The 26,740-nt window shown below is 37.5% G+C and overlaps 1 protein-coding gene across 30 annotated transcripts in view; it reads left to right on the forward strand.

Moving 5' to 3' along the window:
• The window catches only part of DLG1 (discs large MAGUK scaffold protein 1), a 164,229-nt gene that overhangs the window by 75,487 nt on the left and 62,002 nt on the right, over positions 1-26,740 (forward strand). For 19 of the 30 annotated variants that reach the window (XR_009743243.1, XM_061452840.1, XM_061452844.1 and 16 more), the window contains one exon: positions 23,340-23,438. The exons of 10 other annotated variants lie outside the window; for them this stretch is intronic. Coding sequence is in view for 19 of the 20 variants with exons in the window: in XM_061452840.1 (XP_061308824.1) it covers positions 23,340-23,438 (99 nt within the window). In the remaining variant the exon portion in view is untranslated. Of the gene's footprint in view, positions 1-19,819; positions 20,110-23,339; positions 23,439-26,740 lie in introns of those variants that run through there. One more of the 30 variants, XM_061452858.1, reaches the window with a different exon arrangement.

Here is a 26,740-nt window from a genome sequence, read left to right on the forward strand (position 1 = left end):
TTACTGTTGTGACATCATGATTTTTAACATACACAAAATCAGACTGATGGTTTTAAAATACTGGTGTCAAGCTTTCCTTGTGCATCTGCTGCACAATGCCCATTTTCAGCTGTCCCTTCATTTGCTTGGCTTTCTTGGATGGGATGGGATGAGATGGTGTGAAATGGTGATACTTGCTTAGTACCTTCCATTACTAGTGAAAGGGAAACTACTACTGGAGGTTGGGCAGCATGCCCCTCTCCTCCTCTGGGGCTTGCAAAAGGTCACCACCTCCCCAGCAAGGCAGTAAGAGGACTTCTGCTAAAGAAGGGACTTTGGATTTTGGAGTAGGGTATTCTTTGAGTAGAAGCAAAGAAATTGGTGGTGATGGATACAGTAGCACTGCTTTTTGCTGTAGTTATTGCTAGGTATATGCCCAAAAGAATGCATGTTTGCACAAATGCATTGTGGCATGGAGGACTAGTCAGGAGTGAAAAGCTACTGTAAAAAGCCGCAGCACCCTGAAGACTGGCAATCCATTTTCAAGCATTAAGGGTTCCTTACTTCCTTTTAAATGGTATTAGAAGATTCAAATCCCCCATCTCTCATAGGAAAAAGGAGCAGTGGAAACAGATGGTGTGAACAGATACAAATGAAGACAGTATAGTGGTCATCCGACTCTCTGCTTGTACCTTAGCCACAGTTTTGAGGGTGCTTTGCATACAGCCTTTAGTGGTTGTAGTGATTTGTAGACCTTGCATTACTGTACTAACAAGGAGCTCAGTGGTTGGACATTGCAGTCTATCTGTAGAGCAGCAGTAATTCCTACTGGCTTAATACCTCTTCCATTTACAGCGGTGAACCCCTACCCTGCTAACCACATCAGTCTCCTTTATAAATCCAAGGAAGCTGATTAACGTGTTTGGGCATTTGAGGCCTTTTTTGAGTTTTCTAGTTGCATCCCCTAATGTGTATTGCATCAACAACAGTAACTTTATCTAGGACATGTCTTTCTCCAAAGTCTTTCCAGAGCTCTGAGAAGTACCTATTCCTGACGGTAAATACAGCTATTGTGTCTCAGAATGCATTTTAACTGTCAGTAATGTTTGACCCATGTTGTGCTACAACTGCAGAAACTCTGATTTGTTTGAAATTCACATGGCATTAACCTGCAATGCTGTTAGGCTATTCTTAGCATATGACATAATATGCTTCTGGCCTTTGATACTGAAAAATTGTTTAGGTTGTTGAATATGCTGTGCTAATTGATTTTTTTTTTTTTTTAAGGTAACAGAGGAGAAAAAAAGAGAGGGTTGGGGAACAGAAACCCCCTCCTAATTCCACTTACCCATTTCAAAAAACTTGACTTTACATTTCAGAGCTTATCAACTGCTTCTGTGGGCTGTCTGAGCCCAGTCATTTCTTGTCTTTGTCTTCATTTTAAGATCTTGATAAAATTTTTACTGTATGTCATTATTCATAGAATATTCCTTTCAAATTCAGTGAAATATTATGAGCATAGTTATAACATGTATGAAATGGTGTGTGTAATCAGGCAACATAGAGTTGTTGTAGGGTGCGTTTAAAAATTAATAATTTAAAAAACCTCAGGTCTCTACCCTAATACCTTTTAAATGGTACTTCTTACAGGTCAGGGATTGAAAAAAATGATTCCTTACAGCAATATTTACCGTATCTGCTATAATTTTGATATATTTAATTATTAATATATTTTTTTAGACATTCAGATCATAACATCATGTTAGAAATATGTGAGATTAGAGAAGATAAAGTAGTCCTGATGTATGTGGAGGTTTAATCAGAAGATGAAAGGTAAAAAAAAAAAGGGGGGGTTGAGGGCCTTTTAATATTAAGATATGGAATTAAATCTGGAACTTGCAGCAGGAAGATGCTGCAACTAAAAGTTCAGAGAATTTGATAGCAGTCTTAATGACTAAATATCTTGAGCATGTCGGGATGTGTCACAGTGGTGATATGTTTTATGAACAACATTAAACTGTAGTGTGGGTGTGTGACTGTTTTAGCATCCCCTCAAGTTTACTAGTGAAACTGGGACTTCATTATGCCAGCCGTTGCATAACGTGCAGGGTTTTTTTTTCACAGGATTGGTTTTATGAAATACAATTTTTATTTATTTTTATTATTATAATATTATTTTTATTATTGAAGTTCATTTTATTTTTAAAGCGGTGATAAAGAAGAAAGGATTCACCGGAGTAACTGTAGTGGAAATTTATGTGAATACATAGAACTGTTGCCATTGTTAGATTTTTAATGCAGACTTTTCAGTGAGTTTTAATTTAAAGTATATATTGCCTGAAAGTTGTTCCTGCTGATATTGTGGTGAATATGTGAGAAATCAACTTTAAGTATTATTTGTGTTGGATGACATGAGTTCTGTTGTGATGTTTCCTTCTTCTTGCTTTTTAGCTATGTTATAGTGCACATTTGTAACAGGATTAATTTATCTTGCAAATTTTCTTCTGCCATTAGAGGACATTATAGCAGAGATAAAAATGGTATGAATTATTCTGTAAGAGGAATGCGTTAATACATGTGTTCTAATCAATAGACTAAACCCCAGAAAATTCTAAACAGTTTAAACTCCAGCATTAAAGGACTGTCTCTGAAACCCTTGGTTGATTTTGCAAACACTTTCAAACTGTACAGCAGGGATAGAAACGTCTCAATAATGTGGAGTTTGCTTGACATTTCAAAAAGAGATGCAGTTTTAAAAGCATATTAGAATGAACAGCAAGTAAGAATGTAGATCATGAATTATGTAATATCATGTAGATTGTGTTAGCATCATGCTGGTTCCCTCCATAGCCTTATGGAGTCAACCAGTAGGCCCATGGAGTAATGGGGGTGTGCTGCTTCCTGCCCAGACCCATGTAGGTGACTGTAATATTGGTATGTGCAATGTGTTCCTTCAGTTCATATCTTGCAACATGGCAGTGATGATAAGAACTGAACCAGTGCTTTGGCTACCTGCAGGCACTGCTTACTGCCAGAGTTTTAGGTTCCACTTTCACCTGTTTTCTCAAAGCTGTTGTTCCATTTCTCTCAGAGTTGATAACAGAATTTCTTTGTATCTCTGTTCCATTATATCTCAAGAAAATTACTTTTTTCTAGAATGAGCCAGAAATCTGGTAAGCAGAGGAGAAGGGGACACAGAGTGTTTAGCTTATGGAGTACTACTGCTACTGCAGAGGCTTTCTGTCTACACTGTGCCCAAGGACCTTTAGGCAAGGCAGGCACTAGATCTCCTCTTAATCCATTATCTTCGACTAATAGCTCAGGTGGATTTAGCAGGGTCTTACTGCATGAAGCTGAGTGCATGACTGAGTGCGTGAAAGAGGTAGGACTCTTCAGGTCTTTTATATCATTTTGTTAGTTTATTTTATATTGTGATGGTTGCCCTCTCAGTTGAGGCTTGTATTGATTGACAAAGCATTTTGAAAAGTCAAATACAGGCCAGCCTGCCTTTCACCAGCTGTCAGCTTGCTGAACAGCTCTCTAGCATAGCTGTTGTGGTATAGCATTTCTGTTTTGCTGCCAAAGCTGCTGTATATGTTTCAGTTAATACAGTTACTAAGTAAATGACTGTCTGACAGAACCACTGGATCTGAAGTGAATACCATCTTCTTCCTGTTCTTCTGTTTTGGTCTACAACATCAAGAGCACTCTCAATTACGATCAGGGATGTGCAGGATGTTTCTTTTAGTTTGAAGGAGCTAATGCAACAGAAACATCTTAGATGATTTTTAGAAAACATGACCATCTTTTATAATGATCTGCTTGTTTGAGAGCTGACATGGTATAATGTGTTGTGCAACCTAAGAGACTTTTAGTTTATACCCAGCTCAAAGTCATGCTAAACTTCATGTCCAGAGTCTTTCTGGGCTTTATAGTAACTCGAGAGGAATGGTTGTCTTGTTAGACAAGACAAATTGAAATCTCTATGTGCCCATGAGCTATGCAGTTTCATTTGGAAGAATTTGATTCTTTTTTGTAGAACCTCTGCTGGGGCCGGTGCTTTCTCCTGTACTCCGAAACAGAGGAGGTACTTGAATTTGTCTTTGTGAATAGTAATTATTTACTAAAATTTTCAGTGGAGCAGGAGCCTCTTGAGTGCTGTTGGTTTGGTGGGATTTTTTTTTTTTTTCATTCTCTCCCTGAAAAGCATTTTCTATAATTCAGTTTTCTGTAAGAATGTTTGAATCGTTTTATCTTCGTCGGAATATGATTTTTTTTTTTTCCCTAGTTCTCAGAAGTGTTCCTACACTGTGTAGACTACTTGCTGTTTAGTAAAGTCCTAGTCCCAGATACTTAATTCGTATTTCTCTATTCCTTCCTGATCCTCATCTGTGTTTTATAGTGTGATTTTTATTGTCAAATAATAAGCAGTGACTCCTGTTTCGTATATATGATTCTGCTATCTCTTGAGACCAGTTTTCTGTATTCTACTGGTACATTTTGAGACCAGCATAGCACTGTGTATTGTGTGCCCCTTGATACTGAGTCAGCTTTCCAGGTATTTCAGTGCACGGAAAGCATGCAGAACAGTGCTGTTGTAAAGTACCAGAGGTGCCTATCTGTAGATCTCTTCATGCCTTGCAAAGACACCTTTTATAAACTCTTTTTGACTAAGCCTCCCTGTATGGGCTATGCACGCAACTTTTGCCATTAGAGAGTTCTGAGTGAGGAACATGTCTTTTTCACTGCTGTCCCTGGGAGTGAGTTCAGACTAGTGCTTGACACGCTACTGTTGCTGAACTTCAAGCACAAGCATATTGTGAAGCATTTCCAGTATGGTTAATTTCTTGTATTACTTTGACAGATCCATCAAAAAGGAAAATGTCAGGAAAACATCCGCCTCTTCATGTGATGTATCTCATGTGCAGTTGAAGTGCCTCATCCTTATTTATTAATATAACCACATCATTCACACTTCCTTATCGTGTAATGGCTCTGTAACAGAAGGGTCCCAGTGATGCTTTCTTCCCTTGAGGAAGGATACTTCCTTTAATGCTGTTTGTAATCTCAAATTAGAATATAATTCAAGTGAAGATTCCATACTTCTGTATATGATTTGAGGAATGCTTAAAGGTTTCTCCAGTTAGGTGAGAGAAACCCTTCTGATCAGTTGGAACTCTTTCTGCAACAGATGCTTTGCTAACCAGGTGCTGTTACGGAATTCTGACAGGCATGAGCCTTAAAGGGCGCTGTGGTTGCAGTGATGGCTTCAAGGACATAGGCAACAACAACAGTATCAAATGCATCAGCCTTTGAGAAGGACATAACCACTCTGTCAGATGTCATGTTCATGTTAAGCCAGCACTCTCAGTCCCCCCGTTTGATTCCTTACAAAACATGTAGGAGCATTCTTTTTTTACAGCAAAGGCTGATAACCTTGTGCCATCTGTCAAGGAAGGGCAGGAAACTGTAATACTGAGGCCAAATTCAGGACTAAGACCTGACTTTTTGTTAATACCACCACCATCTAGCAAGTCTTCCCTGAATCCCGAATATACCTTTTGAGGACCTGCGTTTTTTGATGTTGCCCAAAGTAGCATTAGCAACAGTGCTTTTGTATAATTGGGATCATCACTGGCTACTTGCAGCAGTCACCTTGCTACTAGCTGGAGTTTCTTTCAGGAACTGCTTGGACTCCAAGGCAATATGCCCAATATGGCTTCCTTTGACCCTCCTGAGCCGTGTATGTTCTCTGTACCCTCATCATGGTTTACAAATGCAGGAAGCAGCTCCACTTGACCGAGGTGGATGGTCTTCTGGTGGGTAGAAGCCACCTGTTCCACACTGACATGCATTTAAGAAAAACTGTCACATGTTTTACAATGAGGAGGTGGGGTAGGAGGAGGCACTTGTTTCAGTGGACTGTGGTCCTTTTTTGTTGCCTGTTTTTCAGGTCTTATCATGACTAGTATGGTGACCTTATTCCATACGAAACAGTCAGGAATCCCCAAACTTGTAGAGTTCTGTGAGTGGCATTTGAAAGGTTTACGGTTCCCTCCCTTATACCAGGTTTTTGTGTGCATCCACAAGGCTCAGTGTGAGAAGGGCACTTTGAAGGACTGCAGTCAGTGAAGGATTCCTTTCTGAGTTTATCTTTTATAATTTAAAAAAAATCTTTTCCACCAACCAAAGCACTTCTAGAGTTGTTTTCCAGTTTGATATTCCTCAGGGTGTCTCTGTGCTGTTTATCGCTATTCCATGTGACTTTGGTTGTCAGTATTGAATTTCATCTCGCTGCCTGTAATACACTTCTCTAATACATCATGTTTGCTCTACAGCTTGTTTCTGTTGTGCCTTTGCTGCTCTTTCTTTTTTTCTTTTTTCTGTTTTTCTTTCTGTGTGTGTGTGTTTAGCTGCCCATTAGGATTAGTTGAGCTGGCATGTTCTCCAGACAAATAACAGATATTTATGACTCATTTTGTCTCTCTTGTAAGCTGATCTTGGCATTCGTGAATTTTCAGTCTTTTGCTCCATTAAACTGTTTGAAATGCATATTCTAGTCCCTTGCAATAGTCTCTTTTGTGAAATGATACAACGTCTATGCAATGATTTAAATAAATCCAGATCACCAGATCCATATTTTTTTAATAGGAAAGAAGAAAGGGTCAGGACACATAGCTTAAATTTTACTAGGACACTGGTAAAATAGAAATGATATTTAATTTTTTTCTCATGACCTTGTAGTCAGCTTAAGAGTATTTTTTTTTTAAGTTACCTTTTGTTTTTTAACTATGTGGAAGTTAGTATTACTGTTATTGGAGACAACTGTCTGTGTAGTTGTGGCAGCCTTTTAAAAGGATTTAAGATATTTTATGGGATGCAGGTATAGTACAGGATTTTTCTTCGACCATGGAATTATTCAGTATCTTCCCACTGCTTTGTGTGGTATTTACTGGAAACTGCCACACAGTGGGAATGTTTTGAATGAGTCTTCTAGACTCTCCTCCTTTATTCTCTTTATCAGTGCTGCCTCACAGTATGTATGCTTGCTTATTTAAAATTATTTCTCTAAGACTGGTGCCTATAGAAATTAGTTGAGCAACTTGTATTATGTGCCTCCCAGGTAATAGTGTTTGGTTTTCATAGTGGAGTAGAAAGCAAAGATTGCTTGTGCTTCAGGTGTATGGTTGTCCTTTAGAGCAAATCTAACGTAGTAAGTAAACTGAATTTGTTTTTCTTAGGTAACTAACCGTGTCTGCACAGTGTGATGTAGCAGGTGAGAATGGTGTCAGCTTTCCCTTTGGAGAAGTAAAGAGAGGGAACTCTGGATTCTGTCTGTAGATTGTGCTCAGGAAGACCTGCTTTAAAATGCAAAATTTAAAAACTGCTGCTTAGTTCATCCAAAGGAAAAGGAGGAGATTTTTTTGTCTATAAATAGACTATAAATAGATAGGGATAGATTTTTGAAAGTAGAAAGCTACAAAAAGGCATCTGTACTCCAAGTCAGGGAACAGAAGTTGGACTTGAAGCTAGTTTTTAAAAGCTTATTACAACCCTTTACTGCTGCTTTTAGTTTTTATTTTATCTCTATAGGTTTTCATACTCTTTTTAAAAGATGGACACCATGGGGGGAAAAATTCTGTGTACAGCTTTTTAGAATTTGAGCACATGAAGCCTCATGGCAGAGCAGCATTTCAGTAGTTAGACATTAAATCAAGTGTTATGCAAATTGACTGTGAAATACTGCTGATGAAGACGGTGATAGTACAGACCTGAGACTGGTGCTCCATGCTTATCTGGAGCTATACGGTGGATGCCTATCTCCATGCAAAAAAAACCCAAACAGCTAGGGCTGTGCAACCTTTGAGCTTGGAGTAGTTCTAGGACTCATTTTACTGTATTAAGAAGATTCAGGTGCCAATAGAAAAGAATTTAAATTATTGTGTTAAGAGGCACAGGTGATCAATAGCAGATGACATTTATTCAGGATTTCTTAAGGAACTTGTGTTTAATATGGCTGAACTGTCGTGTTGCGTGTGACCTTTTAGTTTAAACTGTCTGGGTATTCCTAGAATAAAAATTTTTAAAAAGCAAATATGATGCCCTTTTTAGAAGGAGCTAAGCTGTACTCTCTCAAGACTGCAGCTGAGCAGATCTGATTTCCTTATTGTATAAACTTTGAGAAAGTTCTTTGTTATTAAAAAAGAACGAAGAAGTAGATGGATTAACAGATATATTGAAGGGAAGTCAGCTTGTCTTTGTAAAAGGAAAACACAGACTTGCAGATTCTCCAGACTCTTTGAAACCAGGGAACATGTAGATAAAAATCTGCATGGGAACATGTGGTCATCAGAAGGTCATTATAATTATGGAAGTCTTTGAAAATATTGTTTCTTGAATTGAAGGCTGTTAAAATTAATGGTGCCGTAAGATAAAGGGAAATAATGTTTTGTAGTTTTTTCAGTTGATTAAAACAGGTCCCTTCAACTGGGGCTGGATTCCCAGAAGGTTGTATTTGTGAATGTTTGGGGGTGGGGGGAGGAGGGAGAGGGGAAGCTGTGAGGCAGTTGTCATTGGTGGGTTGCTTGGTTTATTATTATTATTATTATTATTATTTTCAGGTTAACTAAACTAGGTGCAGAGTATAGCAGACAAAACAAAAATAGCTGCTGACATTCATTGTACAGTAATGAATGAGGGACAGATTTAGAAGGCTAATCCTGTCTGCATGCATGTAGTGATAGGCTACAAATGAAGTATTTCTATTCTAGAAGGAGGCTTTGGGGTGGTCACTGGTTCTCTGAAAATGTCATTCACAGTACTCTGCAATAGTGAAAAGGGTAGATGAAATGTCAAGTATTACTAGAGAAGAAGTAGAGAAGAACACAGAACATGACACTGAGTAAATTTCCTGTGCATCTGAATTTTGAGTTTTGTGTGGGGTTCTGTTTGCCTGGTATTAGAAAGGACATAGTGTAAGTAAAAAGGAAAGAGTAGTAAAGTGTCAAGAGGAATACTCTTGTTATCTGTAGGGACTGTTAACTTAAAAGTAAACCAAAAAATCCTTGAGGGAGAATATGGTAAAGACTTACAAAATAAAAAAATCGGTATGGTTCTCAATTAGAAATTATTTAGCAGTTCTCTAATTCTAAAAGCGACACAACTGTTGTGTGAAGTGGTTGCCACAAATTGCTGTGGAGAAGGTTCAAAAAGAGAATGATTTCAAAATGGAGTTAAACGAATTGCAAGGGGTAGGTGGCAGGTAGCTCTTACAGACAGTGGTTCAGGAAGACCTTGACTGTCAGACTCTGAGATAGCTTTCTGGGGAAATTACTGGGCATATGTCTAACTCCTACTTCCCCATCTGTCATTTTTTTGCTGTTTGTGACATTCTTGACCAGTTGGGCCTTTCCTCTCACCCACTATGGCAGGTTGTTCATGCATTATTTTTTAATGGAGAGGGATGTGAACTGTCAGCATAATTTATCTGTGTCTGTAGTGCATTGTCTTGTTTGATGTTTCTGAACAAATAAAACTAGGAAAAAAAGCCCTGGGTAAATCTTTAGATAATGTTCTGAAGCTTGGCAGTAAAGTGAGTTAAATGCATGGAAACGGATCTCACTTTCTGGCCTTTGTGTGTCACTCAGCTATCATGATCATTTGACCTAGAAATCTCAAAAAATCCTAAGAAAATGCCATCTGATAAAATCATCCTGAGTGATGCATCAGTCATGAGATGATCGGATTGGCAGGAATTAAACTTTAAATGTGTTTGGGAAGCACTAGTGGTTAGATTAATAGTTTCAGAGAATGTTATTAAGGAAACAAGTAGCAGGTGAATTCTTTACTGTTGTCCTTAGGCATGTCTAAATTAGAAACATTGTGTTTCACTGTGTCTTCTTTCAAGTACAGTACATACATTCCTGTGCATCTTATAAAACTATAAAATCTTCTTGTATTCTAATGTAATTGAGAAGTGGCAGGAGTGCTGGCAGGGTGCTTTTTGTCTGTTTGTTAGTTTTTATACCATCCATTATTACTTTCACCAAATTTCATGAAATGCGGGACTTGGAAGATTTGACAGCTGCTAATTTGGATTTGAGCCTCAGTAACCAGCATAAAAAGATACATTTTGATTTCTAGTTCTTCAAATTTTAAACAGTTTGATAGTTTTCTGTTTATAGCATTATCACTTAATAATTTGGTTTTACATATCCATTAGTCCACTTTCTTCTTTTACGTGTTTTAAGAACAGCTTCTGCTTGTGTGTAGCCCAATGAGGGGAAGAGAGTCAGGGTTACAGGACCTCTTTTTGGCATTTTGTTCAAAGATTCTTAATGCAAAACAGTCTTGGAAACAGAACTCAAGTTGTTTTTAAGGAAATAACCTCCCTTGGCTGGAGAGTCAGATTAATCTTTTCTGTTCTGCTACTGGCCCTGTTTGGTTTTAGTATGTGTCTTCATAAGGGCAGGTAGGGGTTAGGCCAGGGGCCATTGGAGTGGTCTGTGCAAGTTGCAGCTTGGGCACCAGCCTGAAACCCAGAATTTCACCCATGGCCTGACCACTGTTAGAAAGGTGTGGCTAAAGGTACATTTAGCTCAGTGTCTTCTTGTTCTGAGGATGAATAGAACATAGAATGAACAAAGTGTTTGAATAATAGCTGCAGGGAGGTAAATAAATGCAGGCTGTGACCTCAGGTCTTTTTCACAGAATCATAGAATCGTTAGGGTTGGAAAGGACCTTAAGATCATCTAGTTCCAACCCCCCTGCCATGGGCAGGGACACCTTACGCTAAATCGTATCACCCAAGGCCTCGTCCAACCTGGCCTTGAACACTGCCAGTTTCCTTTAAACTGTTAAGTGTACAAAAAAATGTATTGTTGTCTGTTACCTTCTCAGTGTTGAAACGCTTGAATCATTAGTGGAATTGTGTTATATAGTGTTCTTGGAATTAAATAGGGATTATAAAAATGAAACTGCGATATTTTCTTTAAATAGTTTGTAATCTTGCGGGTTGTCTGAATCCTGTTTTGTGTTAGGTGTTTTAATCATCTGAACTAAAAGGAAATTGACAAAAATTATTTTCGAAGCTAGTATTCTGTCAATATTATACAAAAAAATTAATGACATTAGAGTCATAACTTAATAAAAGCTTACATTGCTTCATGTATTTTAAAGTATTCTGAGAAATTTAAGCTACTTCTTATAAGAGTTATTGTTACCTGCTTATTTTGTATCACTTTAATTAATATTTCTTTTATACAGAGTAAATGAGGTAAGGATATGCCACACAAAACATCTGATAGGTGTTTTGGTTAGTGTGATACCAACACAGAATGCTGGCTTTGCATGATCCCAGGGTTTCCCTAGCAATGACACAGAATGGCAAATCTTGCACAGGAGACCTAACATCTACAGAGCCATGTGGTTGTCAGTGCAGTGTTGTCTTCCCAGATGAGCTTTACCACCTGATCTCTGGGCTGAACCTCATCCTCTGGCTCCTGTGTCTTTGTCCTTAACAGGTGAGTCCTCATGGAAACGGGGGAGCTGTTTAAATTACTTCTGCACTAAGTTGGATACACAAGTGCTTAGCTCCATTTTAGTTCCAGTTTTATCTGACTTGGCCTAGTTCCAGTTCTTGAGATGGAGAGGCTGTTTTTGTATGGAACCCAGAATGGCTCAGGCTTCTTGTTCTGCAGCTTCTGTGCTAGCTTGGGTATGGGTGCATGGTTGCACCACAGCTGTGGTTGTCTAGCGTTCATCATAAACTGATCAAATCTGACTTGGGTTTCTATGGTGCAGTTAAGTTGAGATCCAGATAAAATGTGTATGGATAATCACAGACCAAAAGTCAGCTAATCTGTAAACCTTGTTTTTAAAACCACATTGTTTTAGTCAACATTGTAAGCTTAAAATTATGCATAAATGTTTGTTTTCCATTGTAAGGTTGCATAAGGCCTTCTTTTCCTCATACTGAAAAATGCTAGAATCCAGAAATCTTCAGCAATCAGCATTGAAAGAAAAAAGTAATCAGTCTTGGGGAGTGAGTTTGCTGAAGTAATGCCAGGCATTACACCTGTTAACTTTTATAGTATTTTAATTTGCTGAAAACAATGAGGGTTTGACACTGCATAAAAGCTGCCTGTTCTGCTGAAATGTTGCAGGACTCCTGTGACTCATTCTAAAGCCTGGATGTGTTGTATAACGGGACTTATTTTGAGATTGTATTATAACTGCATGTTGTCATGGAAGCAAGTCTGAGGAGCTTCCAGTGTTTCCATGGTGTAAGAATGAATAAAATAATCTGATGAGATACCTCACTAGTAATTGCATGGTAAAGATTTTAGCCTTAGCTCTGAGCAATGAAAAGGCAAAGCATCTGGATAGCAATACAAAGCAATCAGAACTGCAGTGAAAGTAATAGTGTATATTTGGGAAGAATTCATCACGTGTAATGATAAAATGCTAATGCCACTTATGTGTACAAAGCTTTTTGTAAATAAACCATGGAGTGGCTTTAGTACAAACCCACTTTATGTGTAAATCAAGTAATTAATTTTCCAAAATGTTCTGACATTTATGTCCTGGAAAAGCTAATGCATTTTAATTAATGGGTTGTTATAGATGGCGTTTCTTAATATGGTTTTCTGTTAGCTGTTTATTGACGTGAGGCAAATGACTGCTCATGCTCAGTGTTTTAGGGCAAATTTTGTTTATTTTAATAGATTTTTGGACAGATACAGGACTCTCCTTAAGTATTTTGAGGGCAGTGAGGTGTTTTAAGTAAGTGAATGTGAATGTTTCTTACCCTGAAGAAAAAACTGATCATGCTTTAGATGACGTTCACATGAATCTTTATTTTATGAATAATGTCTTATACATTTTTTTTCAGCTAAAACTAAATCTCCAACAAAAAACTTTTGTGGAAAAGTAATGGGCTAGTTTTTAGAGTTAACTGATGCATATCAACTATTGAGAGAGATAACTTCATTGTATCAGAACTAGACAGATTTAGGATATCCATGCTATTTTAATGAATTATAAAGAACAAAATAAGCATGCTGTATAGGAAGGTTTAATTATTCCCTGATTAATTTGGGAATTATTGGAAATTGTGTTCTGAGAGTTTATAAGAAGTGTCATATCTGTTGAAGCATGTAAACAGTACCCAACTTTTATTGCTGTTTTGATTTAATAGTGTTCTCGGGGGTGAACAGAGTCTGTCACATCTGTTTCCACCACAGTATACCCTTTCTGCTGTGAATTTCAAAAACTAAGATATTGACACCCTAGAGCTGCCATTATTTTTTCTATAATAAAGTCTTAGAGCACATTTTCTCTGTGCCTGGTTTCTTCCTTATGCTGAAACCCGGCTTGGGCTTCTTTGTGGACTCTTTAGCGTTATAATGACAGCTACTATTCTTAAGGCTAATGTTACTTTAAATGGAGTTTTCTAGGCCTTGCTTTGAGTTGCAAATTAAATCCATTAAATTAATTCACAGTAGCACTTACAAACCTAAATGAGAAGCCTCCTAATTCTGTTTTGAGCTTGGAGTGCTGATTTGCTTGGTGAATACAGATGACTAAGCTGCTGCATAGGTTTCTGTGCTAGATGTTTTGTATTGCAAAAACAGAAGTCACAAATTACCTTTATTAAAACCAATATGAACTTTGTGTACAGTTTGTATATTTTGGGTTTGGAATATAGCTGAGATTGAGGTATTTCAGCAGTCCCTGAGGGATTTTGCAGGACAAATTAGTTTGAGCTAAGTAATTCTTTCTGAACAGCAAATTTAAGAAGCGGACAGCGGTGGTCTCTTTCATATGAAACTTTGACTGTTGTGCCTGTAAGGGTCCATTTTTAGATCCTGGTAGAGAGGGGACAAGTTAGTTGCTGCTGTTCAGCAATTTTTGTAGATGAAGATTGCAATAGAGAATTGACAGTAAATAAATTGCTAGATTGTCTGTAAGTTCAGGTCATTGTCACCATCTGTGATTTTACAGATACTCTGCTGTCACTGTTTTTCCCCTTCAGAGCTATTTATTTAAGTTTTAAGTTCAGAGATTGAAGTTCATTTGAGTTCATTGTAAAATGCTGTGGGGTTTGAGAAGGAAACTAGGTTAGAGAATCAATTTGTTGACTGAGTTAAAAAACCCCAATGAACTAAACACAACAAAACCAAACCAACCAACCAGATAACCCCTACAGTTCAGACCTATTTAGCATGCTAGCTGTGTGTCTTTAGAGTGCTCACACAGATAAGATTTTTCAAGAGCCACAGTGTACTCTGAAATAAGTGATGTCTGAAGTCAAGTCACAGGCATTAAGACTGGTCCTTTGAATCTACAAGGGCTGCGTAGGTAAACATTTTCATTTCTGGGATCCAGAAAAACTTTACAGTACTTACCTGGACTGATGTTACAGCTCAAAGATGGCTTGCTTGGCCTCACAATCTCTTAGTAAAACAGTTATGTACTAACCTGTGCATCTTCATGTAGGCATACCCTTACAGGCTTCAGGCTCAGCTTTTTCATTTCTGTGCTTTCTGTCCAAACTCTTCTAGGAGAAACCTGTAGCGTAAAGGTGGAAGATGAGGTGGTATTATTCCTTCATCCTTGGGAGACCCTAATAATCAGTCTTTGTTCCATCACAGCAAGGAACAGGGAGAGCCCTTGAAGGAGTAGGAGGGTCAGAAACACAAATCTGAAGCTAAAAAGCTTTGTACCCTTATTGTCAGTGAAGAATGATAAGCAGGCTTAATTGTAACCACCCATGGGTTGAGGCTATGTAAATTAAGCTTCTAATTTACCCTGGCCAGTCTCTCTTAAAGTTTTGTGTATGTTAAATTAATGTACTGTTGAAAACCAGTATGGAGTATGCTGACTTGGATAGGAGTGTCCCAACAACACCCTTACCTCTAATGAAGTACTCATGATAGAAATTTGTGACACCATTTGTACATGAGAGGTTAGGGCTGAAAACGTGCATGCATTTCATCTAATTTTAGCCACTGTGTGTGAAATAGATACGGCATGCATATCAAAACTGTAGTTACTGTAGTAACATTCTGAGCAAGGTGGACAGGTGAGTTCATTTGCTGGGAAGTGCATTTTTAAAGCAGTGGTCTGTTGATAAGAGAACCTTTCTCACATGGAAGAAATAACAAGCCTGTAGAGAGGGAAAATCTTGAGTCATACTTATTAATGGCATTCTCTTTTTTGGAGGTTCTGCTTCCATTTTTCTGTATTATATATGCTTTACCCTCTAGACTAGTTTGTCAGCAATGGCAGTACTAATGTCTGAGTATTAGTACGTTTTCAAAAAGTACTGATTTTTCGCTGTTTTCAAGATTCAGATGCACGCAGCATATTAGTATGTCTGATTGTGTTATGTGCTGTTTTGATATATGACCATTGTTTGGAATTTCAAGTCAATACTTGTATTATGGTTGGTTATGTTTAGATAGTTCTACACTTTTTTAGCTCTTGTGAAACTTGTTAATATTTTATTTTATTCTATTCCTGTGAAATTTTGTTTTGGCAGTAGGAAATGTTGTGGTATGTTTTGTTTCCAAATACCCTTGACAAAACAATTTTATTTTAAAGTCCTGGAGAAGTACACTAAGGAAAAATATGCATGTCTTAAATATATTGCTTAAACAATGCAGGTCACTGACATGCGGTACTAAATACCTGCCCAAGTCACAAGATAGCACCGACTTAGGGAGAAATATGGCAGAGATGGTGCATCAGTGTTCATGCTAGCTGTGTGGTTGGATTGAGGTGCTCTGGGCAGCATATAGCTAGCATGGTTTCTAAATGACGATGGGTAGCAGTTGTGCTTTATTCTTACCACTGTTGAACCCCACCAAACAGCCTGTAAATTCCTGAAGGTATGTTTAGATAAGTATTGACTTTTGTGATTTTGAGGAAGATGGACGCAGAGTTCTTAAAATAGCAGGCTTCACTAGTGAAATGTCCTGTGGCGTTCTAGGATGTAGTTGAGAGAAAAGATATAAAACTACACTGCCAAACCTTAAATTATATATCTTTAGAAAGGAAATACACCTGTTATATTTAGCTTTGTCATTGGGTATTGAATCAAAATTGTTTCTTCCTACCACTTTTAAAGTTTTGTTCAATTTGGAAGCTATTTCCTACTTTCAAGATTCCATCAGTCAAGTCGTATTAACAGATGTTGCTGATTTTTGTGATATCTGCTTGAAGGCAAGGGAAGGGATGAAGTACAAAGTTATTTTTGGAGGATTCTCCCAGCTATTAGGATTGCTTTTTTGAAGTAGTGATTGATGGTCATTGATGTTTTGAAAAAAAAACCTTTGCAGTCAGCGTTGCTGGTCAAATAGCGGTAATATTTTCTTTTTCTGTGGAAAAGGAAATTTTGTCATATGGATATTATTGTCACCCAGCTATTGAGTGGGTGTTGTACAGAATATGGAACGAAATGGTACTTGACCTAAAACTACTTGTAAAAGGTTACTGGCACGATTAACAGGTTGCTGCAGAGAAGCGCTGTACATTTGATGTAGTAATTCGAAAGACTAAAATACTGATGATTCAGCTCTGTGTTAGCAACAGATTGTTCCGAGTTAGTATGTAATATGAAAGCACAACCTAATCCTGAACCCCCTCTGGTTACGAAAAATCACTTAGCGCTTAATATTAGAGTAGAGCAGTTCATGCTGCTAATGAATACAGTCTGCAGAGAACACTCTCAGATTCAGACTCTCTGCAGTCAGAAGATGAGCTGCCAAACCTGTGCAGTTTTAGTTACGTAAGTGCTTTTTCTCGCTTTGAATTATGCATACGGCCCACTGCCTCACCAGAGACGTTATTATTTTTATTCCTACCAGTGAGACTGCAGGGCAGGCTCTGCCTTATCTCATGTGTGAATGTAATTGAGCAGAATGATCACCATGACTCTCAAATATCTAACTAACGTCTCTGAGTATCTTTTGCTTTCTCTACTCTCTCTTTTCCTTGTGTTTTTCTTTTTATTTTTTTTGCTATTGTCTGTTTTCCTTTTGTTTTCGCAGTGATCACTCTAGATAAGCCTTACTATGCGTTAATTATGTGTTCCTTTCCTCTTCTCCCCATGTTTTTTTTGGACCAAACCACTGTATTTGCATTCCATAGTTGCATAACACTGAGTTACAGTGTGGTGTAAGCTTTTTCACTGGAAGTTGTCCTGGCACACCATGCAGATGGTTGAGTGGATGAGTTAGGTGTTCTGCCTGAACCCTGCATTCGTTGGCTGTGTTTTAGTGCTTGGACTGTTGCTCTTCTAACTGCAAGTGCTTTCAAGTTTTTGTTTTGTTTTAATTATTGGTATCTTACTGATATCATCTCAGGGACCAAAGGCATGAGGGCTTCCAGAAAGAAAACATGTGCTGTTGTCAGCTATCTGCTACATTATCTTCATTCTTTTGCCACTGAAGCCAGCCTGTCTGAGATCACTCTGGAGAGCTGTGAATTCCTTTGTCTTTTCTTCTGTATTGTGTCTTTCCCATTCCTGTTTGGAGGGGAATATAGGAAACCAGACAACGAGGTTCCCAGGAATTATGGTACCCAGCATCTCCTTCCTTGCCCTCACTTTCTTATTTAGCACGTTTCAAAGCTGATTTTCTTTTAAATCAAGAGGTTACTTGGTCTATGTGTTTTCAACAAAGTTGATTCCTCCAGGAATAAGATGTTCCTTTTGTATGTGGAACATCAGTTATTTTGGGATTTATTATGTACGCAAGAGAAAAGCCTTATACACAAACCCACTTCCTTCTTCGTTTCTACATTTTAATAATTAGCCAATGTCATGCTGGGTAGAAAATAGAGAGTTACTGATATGCAAGTAAAATGGCTGGTATGCATGCATCGTGCTAAACCGCAAGCAATCTTGGTAACATCAAAAAAAAAACCCAGAAGTTTGAAGTTTGTGGCCTGCAAAAGCAGCCATTTGGCACACTGTTGCCAAAGAGGATACTGATATAGAGGCTTTGATACAAGACGTTCATCCAAATAATCCCTGCAGCCTGGAGAATGTGCCTTGAAGTTGCTCAGTATTAATGCCTCTGTGGAAATTTCTCAAAGGGGAAAAAGTTAGTTGTGATGTGCTATTTTTGAACTGTTTATGCAGCTTCACAACATGCTTCCTTTCTGCCTTTGCTTTTCAATTACAAAATCTAGCGATTACTGTTGTCTCAAATAGAGCAATCTGGGTGGATGTGCCCATGTGTATTAGTGGGGGACAGTCCTCCAGCACCCTGATAGCTCAAAAGCAAAAGATGTTACTTACCATGTGCATGCACAGTCTGCGAATGTTTGTATGACCGACATGTTTCCAGCTTCCTGTCACTGGGCAGAAACCTTTCTGTCTCTGCATTTATGAATATTACATTAACGATACGTTATGCAGTCCTTAACATCCATTCTGGGCAGATGATGAGACATGGCAGTTCTTGTTGATTAGGGCGGCATCTGTCAGTTCCTATTTATCTCTTAATATCTATGCTAAAAATAACTGGAAATCTTTGTACTTAGGTCTGTATTTCTGTTTATTCTGTAAAAATTATGCTAACTCATTATTTAAATATTCAGATGTGCTGTAGGAAAGTGTATAGAGGGAGAGGAAGAATAACCATGTTTTAATGCTATGAACTAATGAAATATCTCCATTTTATCTAAATACAGTACAGCTGACCAAATCAAGCTTTGTTTCCGATGGGCTAGTGTCCTTCATTCTTATCATATCCAGCATCAGATACTCAGGTTCACAGCATATTCCTGGCTCAGACCAATGGTGCAAGAGGCAGATGGTTTTTGCTGTGGCTGCCTCACCAATGCAAAAAGTGGTGGTGTGTCTGCTTTTGAGAAGACTTCATGACCACTGCTGTGAGCCTCATTCTTCCTTCTGTAAGGCTAGGAATATAGGTGTCACTGGTTAGCTGTCAGTTTTCACATACACTCTGGGAAATTAACACTGATCCTTCCTCTTTTCAGAATGATGAAAAAAAAAAAAAGCCCGGTAAATATAATATTCAACAACATGATTAAATCAAGCTAGCTGCTCATTGTATGCTTTATGTGGGGGTGTGGGTAGGACTTGTTTTGGAGCTTTTTTGTTTTAAAAATTGGGGTAAATATATAGCAATCATGCATCCTTGGCATTAAAACCTAAATGAGTAAAATAAAGAACTTGTATTTCTTTAAATTTCTAAACAATGTGCACCTTAAAATTGTGGTCTCACGGTGCTGCTGTATTTCATGAAAATGCAACTCTTGAACAATAACAAGAATTACTTTTTCTTAATAATTTAATGGTCTGACCAGATTTGTTTTCTTTGGAAGTTTAATGTTAAAATCTTGTACAACATATCAGCCCATTCAAAATTCATATACTTTTCATCATAAGCTTCTTTAAATTCCTTAGTTTGCAGCTCTCCTAAAGTGTTCAGAAAAGTAGAGGAATTTGAAAATAGATGTAAACCTTGGACAAGTTTTGAGGTGGTAAAATACAACAGATGTTAGGGACAGTAGGAGTTTATGGGAGAAAGAAAATAACTAGAACCTTTCATAGCTTTTTAATAAAGTCAGATGACTTTTGCCATCTGTTCAATAATTTCTGCATTGCATTGATTATTTATACCCAGCAAATTGACTGTCGTGTGATGGTTCAATGGTGCTCTTTAAATAGAGTAGGAGAGTACACAACATGCAGTACTAGCTAAAACAGCATTTAGTCTTTCTTTCTACGACCATAATCCAGAAAACAATCATATTTTTACCATTCTGGGTTTTGGTTTATTTTACTTCCTTTTTCCTGCTCATGATGGTGAAATGGGAACACTCAAGCTCACTGATTTAACAAGGAGCCCGAGAATGGAAATACATCAGAATCTTCATATGCAGCCAAAGCAGCCTTCCTGGCATCAGCAGCGAGCACTGAGCGTTTGTCCATCTTTTAGTTCATCCACACAGCCAGGGCCTTCCAAACACAGAGGAAAATTTACAAACCTACGCGATAGTGTAAAAAAGAGTCCTACAAAAAGCACAGCAAAAGTAAAAGCTGCTAGTGGTTGGGTGTCTGACAGCTCATGTTCTAATTGTTCTTTAGAAAAGGTATGTATTGCACAGGTATTTATAGATGCGCATTTTTAATGCCAAGTGTACAAAGTATGTCACACTTTTTTCTGTCTGTAGTTTTATTCCTGCTATTCTAGAGACTTTGTGTTACTTGTCTTTCATATTGTACTGCTAAAAATCAAAGTAGCAATAATTGAAATTTGTCTGGCAAAGAAATATTTCTGCTCGGTGCTCTTCCATTTAAAATTGTTGCTTTATGGTACAGTAGGGGCTTTTTGCAGTAATTTCTTTGAAGGTGAGGAAAATCTGGCTTGCTTTTGTTCTTCGAAATGTATCTTTTACGACGTTACGAAAAGCAGCATTATGGAGTTTGCTGGTTTAGTTGATCTGCTATAGGATGTGTATGGTGCTCTGATTTAATTTCAGGTTAGTCTGTATTTCCTCACAGAAGGAGCTACTCTGTGTTGGTTAAACATAAGAAAATGGGTGTGTTCCTCCTTTTCACAACATCTGGACTTAGTATTAGATTTGGAGGCATACATTTAAATTGATGACGTAAAGGCATTATTATCTTAGCTTTTTTAAACATATCACTTTGTTGTAGGTGTTGGCACATTTATTTGGGCTGACAGGCTCTGTTAACATGAGATGTTGTTCAAGTCATGCATTCCTGTATATAGCAGTGTATCATATTTGTTTGCTGTAGTTCATGTATATTTAAAACATGTTTTGTAACTGGCCTGCTACCTTCTCTCTAATTTGTGTCCATTTAAACCAGGATCATTAAATGTTTCAGTCAGACATGTTTGTTTAAAGGTCAGACATGTTTTTATTTTGAGGATAAGCTTTTTTTTTTTCAGAATTTCTTAGTGTATTTTTGAGAATTCCTAAAAATTACAAATGTTTCTTGAAAATTCTTGGGAAGAAAAGCATTGGAAGTTATACTCTGGACTATTGGAGCTTATGCAGCTGCTCTCAGATGCCTGTATGATATAATCATTTTCAGACTGATTATTTGCTATACTAAAAGAAAATTAGTGGTGTTCTTTTACAAGGAAGTCCCAGGTCTTCTTTTGCTGACAATTAAAAATACTTCAGTTTCTTGCGTTGTCATCACTTGTGGTAGTCATATTGCCTGCGTCAGTTCACTGTATTCCATGAAATGTCCAACTGAAGACAGTCTGACCTTCGTTTGGAGTTGAACATCCTGTGAAAGTGGTTGCCAGTGTTGTCTCCTCTTTCCTTACCCCCATAGTAGTGAAGGAGACTCAAGAGGAACACAGCCAGGAGAAGCAGGGAGCAGCTTTTTTCAGCTAAACCAACAGCACAAAGAAAAAAATATGACAACAGTGCTAACAGCTTAGGAGACTGGAACCAGAAAGAGTTAAAGGATTTTGAACAATGTCAGTTTTGAAATAATGATAGAAAGTGGAACTGTTTGTAAGGATTCCTGAAGCATTTGGGAATGACAGGCCCAGAGAGATGTGGGAGTTAAGAACTGGGCAAAGAGAGAAAGCAGGGAAATAAAGCTGCTGGTGGGGTGCAGATTGTTTGGCCCATAAGGAAATTAGCTGTGACTTGATCAGTTCTTTTGCTAAGCAGAAGGGCAGGGAGGTGTAGGGTCAGTATCCAAGAATAATTTCAGTTTGTTTTTAACTTTCGTGTATTGCAGAAGTTGTAACTGTAAAGCTGGATTTTTTTCTGTCCTGCTACTGTTTAGCTTTTCAGCACTAATGCTGTGTAATGTTTTGATATGTAATTTGTGTATATCTGAAATTGTGGTTAACAGGACTTTTACTATGTACATACATGGGAAGCTGCTTACTTTGGAACAGGGCAGACTTGAAGCAGTGGCTTATTTTTCACATGTGTAGAGCTAAATGATTGCTCAAGCTGTTTAATTCTATCTGTCCTCTAAAGGTTACATCGTTCTTCCAGTAACTGGAGGTTTGTTGCCCTAAGTATTTCCTGCATCCTTTGCAGAATGTGTAGTATCACTTTTCTAGGCCGATTTAGATGTTCCCTCACCCTTCTTTTTTGTAACACTTGAAAGATTGTGCTGTTGTCTATAGATGTAATGATGCCTAAATTACATTGGTAGTAAACTTTCAGTATGCCAAATCTTGTTCTTACATCTTCTGATAAGTGAAACTTTTTCCACCAGCTGTTCATTTTGGGTAGATGGAGTTGAAAAAACCCTTTGTAGAAATACCATGCTTACATTTATTAAGGGTTGCTGCTCTTCAGCTGTTTCAGGTTTCTTTAATATTTGCTTTTACTCTTTTAGTGTATGCTATTGTTGTATGATGCTTTTTGTGTTTTAAAAGATCTGACTCTTAAAATATGCTTAATACTATTATGTTCTGGTATTCTGGTTCATTTTCAGGATTTAGTATTTTCTATGTCATTATGCTTTGTTTATATTTAGAGATCACAAGAATGTCTTGTAACAACTAAGTTGCAAGGACTTTGATGTGCTGTTCAGATTGTAATTTCAGTAATAGTTGCCAGTAGTTCATGTTGCTGACAGCTTGTTGACAACCAGTATGTTAACATCTAAAAATGATTCGAGTCAGTGTTTTGCTAAAAATGCTATTGGTAATCTTGTTCCATTGCAGGTGAAGTGTCAGTAGGTTTTGTGATTATAATTTTAATGATAATTCCTAGACTAAAATTCTTTTGGTCTGAAGGTGTGTTGTAAACCTGTATGAAGATCTTTGAAACATAGATTGAATCTATTTTAGGAGCTTCTGCCCATTTGACTAAAAAAATTTCTTTGGGATTTTTGCCCACTTCAGAAACCTTAATGTACTTCTGATTATACCCCTTTATTGAAAAGGAGTATTAACTTTGTTCAGTGCTATCAACTTTAGCCACTGTTTCCTTGCTTTTGTACACTGCTGTATATTGGTGAGGGGCTTCTGTTGTGAAACCGGTCCACAAAAAGCCTAAGTCTGTCTGTTGATATGAACAGGTTTTCTGTTGGACCCCAAAGTCTCATCACTCTGTACTGCAGGGTGAGTAGCTTGTTATAAATGAGCACTCTGGATATGTCTTACTACTTTGAGGTCTTTGACATTAGCATGTTACTGAGAATGCACTGCCATGTACTGCATGGTGAAAGGTGGCTGTTTGTCTTCAGTTGTAGGTATAGTCTAAATCCATACGCTATTTCAGATTTTTTTTTTTTAAGCTGTTAAGGTTGAATTTTGTTGAAAATGTATTCTGGTTTTTGTTACTTTTGACATTTTGTTGGTGATTTTTAGCCCACAGAAGCTGTTCCTTCCTCTTCTCCCATTGTCCCTGTGATCCCTGTCCCACCAGTCCCCGCTGAGACCACTGTCATCCCATCCACCATACCACAGGTTTTTATTACTTTTTTGTTGTTGTTTTCTTTTTTTGTGTGTGTAAATTTGTTCAACTCTTATTTATGCAGTTTATTTCATTGTGTTTAAATTCACTTTTTGGTACTCTCATGCACACAGGTCTGAGATGAACTGTGAAATAGCCAAATTAGTAATGCACTAGCTTCATCCTAATTTTTGTTTGTTTTTATAGCAGGTTTCAGTCAATTTAAAATACCTAGATTTTCATATGGGAGCATATTAATAAGCTGTGAAGTAACTAAAGAAGAAAAAGCAACCAAAAGAATGGAAAGAAGTAATAGGACGTTGTGTGTTCACATAATACTTTTAGAGCCATTTGATCCTTGCTGAAATGTTATTGCTTGATTTATTTATTTATGGAAAAAAAATTCTCTGTCTCATATACAAATACTTAATGCATGTCTTTCACTGATTGCACTTGCATGAAGTTTCCAGTGTTCTTCAGGCATTTGTTAGTATTGGTGTCCTTGGGGTGCCACTTGAGGGTTCAATTCCCAGTGTATTTGACTTATAAAATGTGCTTCCCTTTTGGACCTTCATCCTTTAGGTCACATAATGTCAACACGCACAAACCCTGGGGGTGGGGGGTGGGGGGGGGTGGTTAGAGAAACAAAAACCCTCAAACCCTGTCAAGAGAAATGAAAGCAGTAAACATTAGTTAACATTAATATCCTGCATATAACTTGGGATATGTGACGACAGCATGGCAAGCTATGGAATAATTTAGGATAGGTAGGAGTGATATTTATAGAATCGCATTCTGCTTTGACTTTTTTGGGGGGGTAACTTTTCTGTCACTTTCAGTGCAAGTGTCTCAAATGATGAAAAGATGGACCACTTTTTTGGAATTATGTGGTAGCAGATGCTTACTGACTTTAAAAAGGAATGAAGCTGTGCAGAACATTACTGGAATATTTTTGAAGTAATTATGTCAGTATTTTTTTTCTGAAGGTCTGCTTTCAAGCCACATGGCTAAACTTTTTTTTTTTAAATCTCTTCTACATTGTTAAATTTTGCATACTCCAATAATTATCAAAAGTTTTACAGTCGGCTGTTTTATATTGCAAAGTCTGGTGGATGTGTGTCTACACAAATTTGTCACCCATGCTTTTCCCAGCAGACAGACCAGAGATTTGATTAGTTTCAGAAATATTTCTTTCTTATAGAGGGATTATGCCCACATCAGGATTTGAGGCACACTGACAAGTGCAACCAGTGGGCTTCTGCTGTCAGCCTTGATGGATAAAGATAACTTGAGTCTCCAGTGGCTTGTACTTCAGGGAATTGCCACTAGGCTAAAGTTAATCTAAAGTAAAATAATTAGTTCTGTGTGTATTTATACTGTCTTTGGCTGCCATTGCTATGATAGTAGTACTGCCCACTGATGATGCTGAATTACAGGCAGAAAAGCAAGAATTGTGTGATCTGTACCTTTGCTTTGAGTGCATAGAAATGTCTGCAGGAGTTAGTATAATTCTACATCGTTGCTGATTCTAAGCAATTAGAAAATACCACAGAAAATTATAATCAACTTTGAATTTGGCAGATGCATTTTTGAGGAATAGATAGTCTCTGTGTTTTGTTAATCACTTTTACCCCTTAGGCAAACCCTTAGTCTGCTTGTAAACAAACTTGTCAAATGGCTTTTAAATATTTGAGCAAGCCCTGGCACAGAAGCCGGAAAGTGTTAGGTAATTTGGAGAGCTGTTGCAAAACAGGCTGAAATGCTAGGTCATCCTTCCAGAAACCTTTGATGTTTTGATTTGTATGTTGTCTTGTGTCTTTGCAGTGTCCAGGCACACCTTTGGAATGCCTGACACAAAGCTATTCTCCTTCCTGCTTGGAAATGATGGTAATTTACTGCTTCTTGATGGAGGATTTGGATAAATGCAGGAGGAAGTTCTTTCTTTAAGACATTAAAACACTTGTCAGCCTCGAGAACAGATTCATGGGAAGGCAGCTGACACTGTCACAGCTTTTGTTAAATATCCTTGGATAGTGCATGAAATTAATAATATTATTTAAAAATCAAAAATTGAGTGAAACATCAAGAATGTGACTGAACTTTCAAAATGAATCTTTGTTTTCTATTTCTAAATTAAAAATCTTTTCACAGTCGCTGCACAAATATGAAATGAATATATATACACTGGTCTCTTGTAGATTCAGTGGAGATGAGAAACCTAATGCCTCATATTTTGTCAGGCTCTCATTAATACAATGCATTGTTTTGTTTAGGTTTTCTTAAAATTGTGTTAATTGTAAAGCTCTTACAGGGATAGTGATGAATAATTTGATTGGTATTTTTAATACAGGATCTTTTCATTTAATCTTATTTTAATAGAATTTTCACTTGAATAAGAAATTGGAATGTAACTTAATGGCAGAACATCCGAGGGATAGCATTGTTTTGACAGATTTTCATTGGAATACTAGTAACAGTTGATTTCTGTACATGCTTCTACTAAGAGAATTGCTGGGTGAGACAGGACCTTTTTGATAGCATCTTTACAGACTTTAAGCTTTAGGAATGACGATTTCTTCAGAAGTAGGTTGTCATGGTATTGAAATTAAAATGCAGTTGAATAGCGTAGGCCTGTGGGTTTAATGCTGTTTAATGCAGCCTGTTAAGCTGTCCCTAAATTTATTTCCACACACATGCACACGCATAAGTGATTAAACAAATAATGTTTTAATTTGGATATATATATATATATATATATATATATATATATATATAATAAATCTTCACTTCATGGAAGCAGTAAGGACATTAACTTTCATATATCTGTACATTTGTTTGCTTGGTTCTTAGAGAAGGCTAGATGCTGCCTGTTTCAAAGGCAGATATTTGATGTAAAAATAGGGAATCTGTTCAGTTGGATGCATTTCGCATATAAATCCCGTAAGTCTGCATGGAAATTTTTTTTTTCCCCAGTTGAAACCACATTTTTTGCAGAAGAAAAATCTCATTAACATCAGAGAGTAAAAGTATTAGCTTACTCTACCAGTTCCTGCCTAGCAAGAATGGTATACTACTTCATATGTGTAGCAGTAATATCTGACTACTTACTGCTTGTGAATCCATTACAATTTTCTGATGGTAGCACATGCTGCTGTGGTAGATGAAGGTCTGCTGTGGATTTGCTTTCACAAGTCAGTTTTGTAGATCCTTTTACCCTAAGTCTGGATTTCTGTAAGTTTCCAGTTTGCAGGTTGAAGAGGAATGGGGGATGGGGGTGGGGTAAAGGTGTTCCTGGCATGAAGAAAGAGGAACACTG

Source organism: Pezoporus flaviventris, unplaced genomic scaffold (genome assembly GCF_033815535.1).
Source record: "Pezoporus flaviventris isolate CSIRO_AGI_PZ_B2104156 unplaced genomic scaffold, CSIRO_AGI_Pfla_v1 ptg000013l, whole genome shotgun sequence".
Taxonomy (NCBI): Eukaryota; Metazoa; Chordata; class Aves; order Psittaciformes; family Psittacidae; genus Pezoporus; species Pezoporus flaviventris.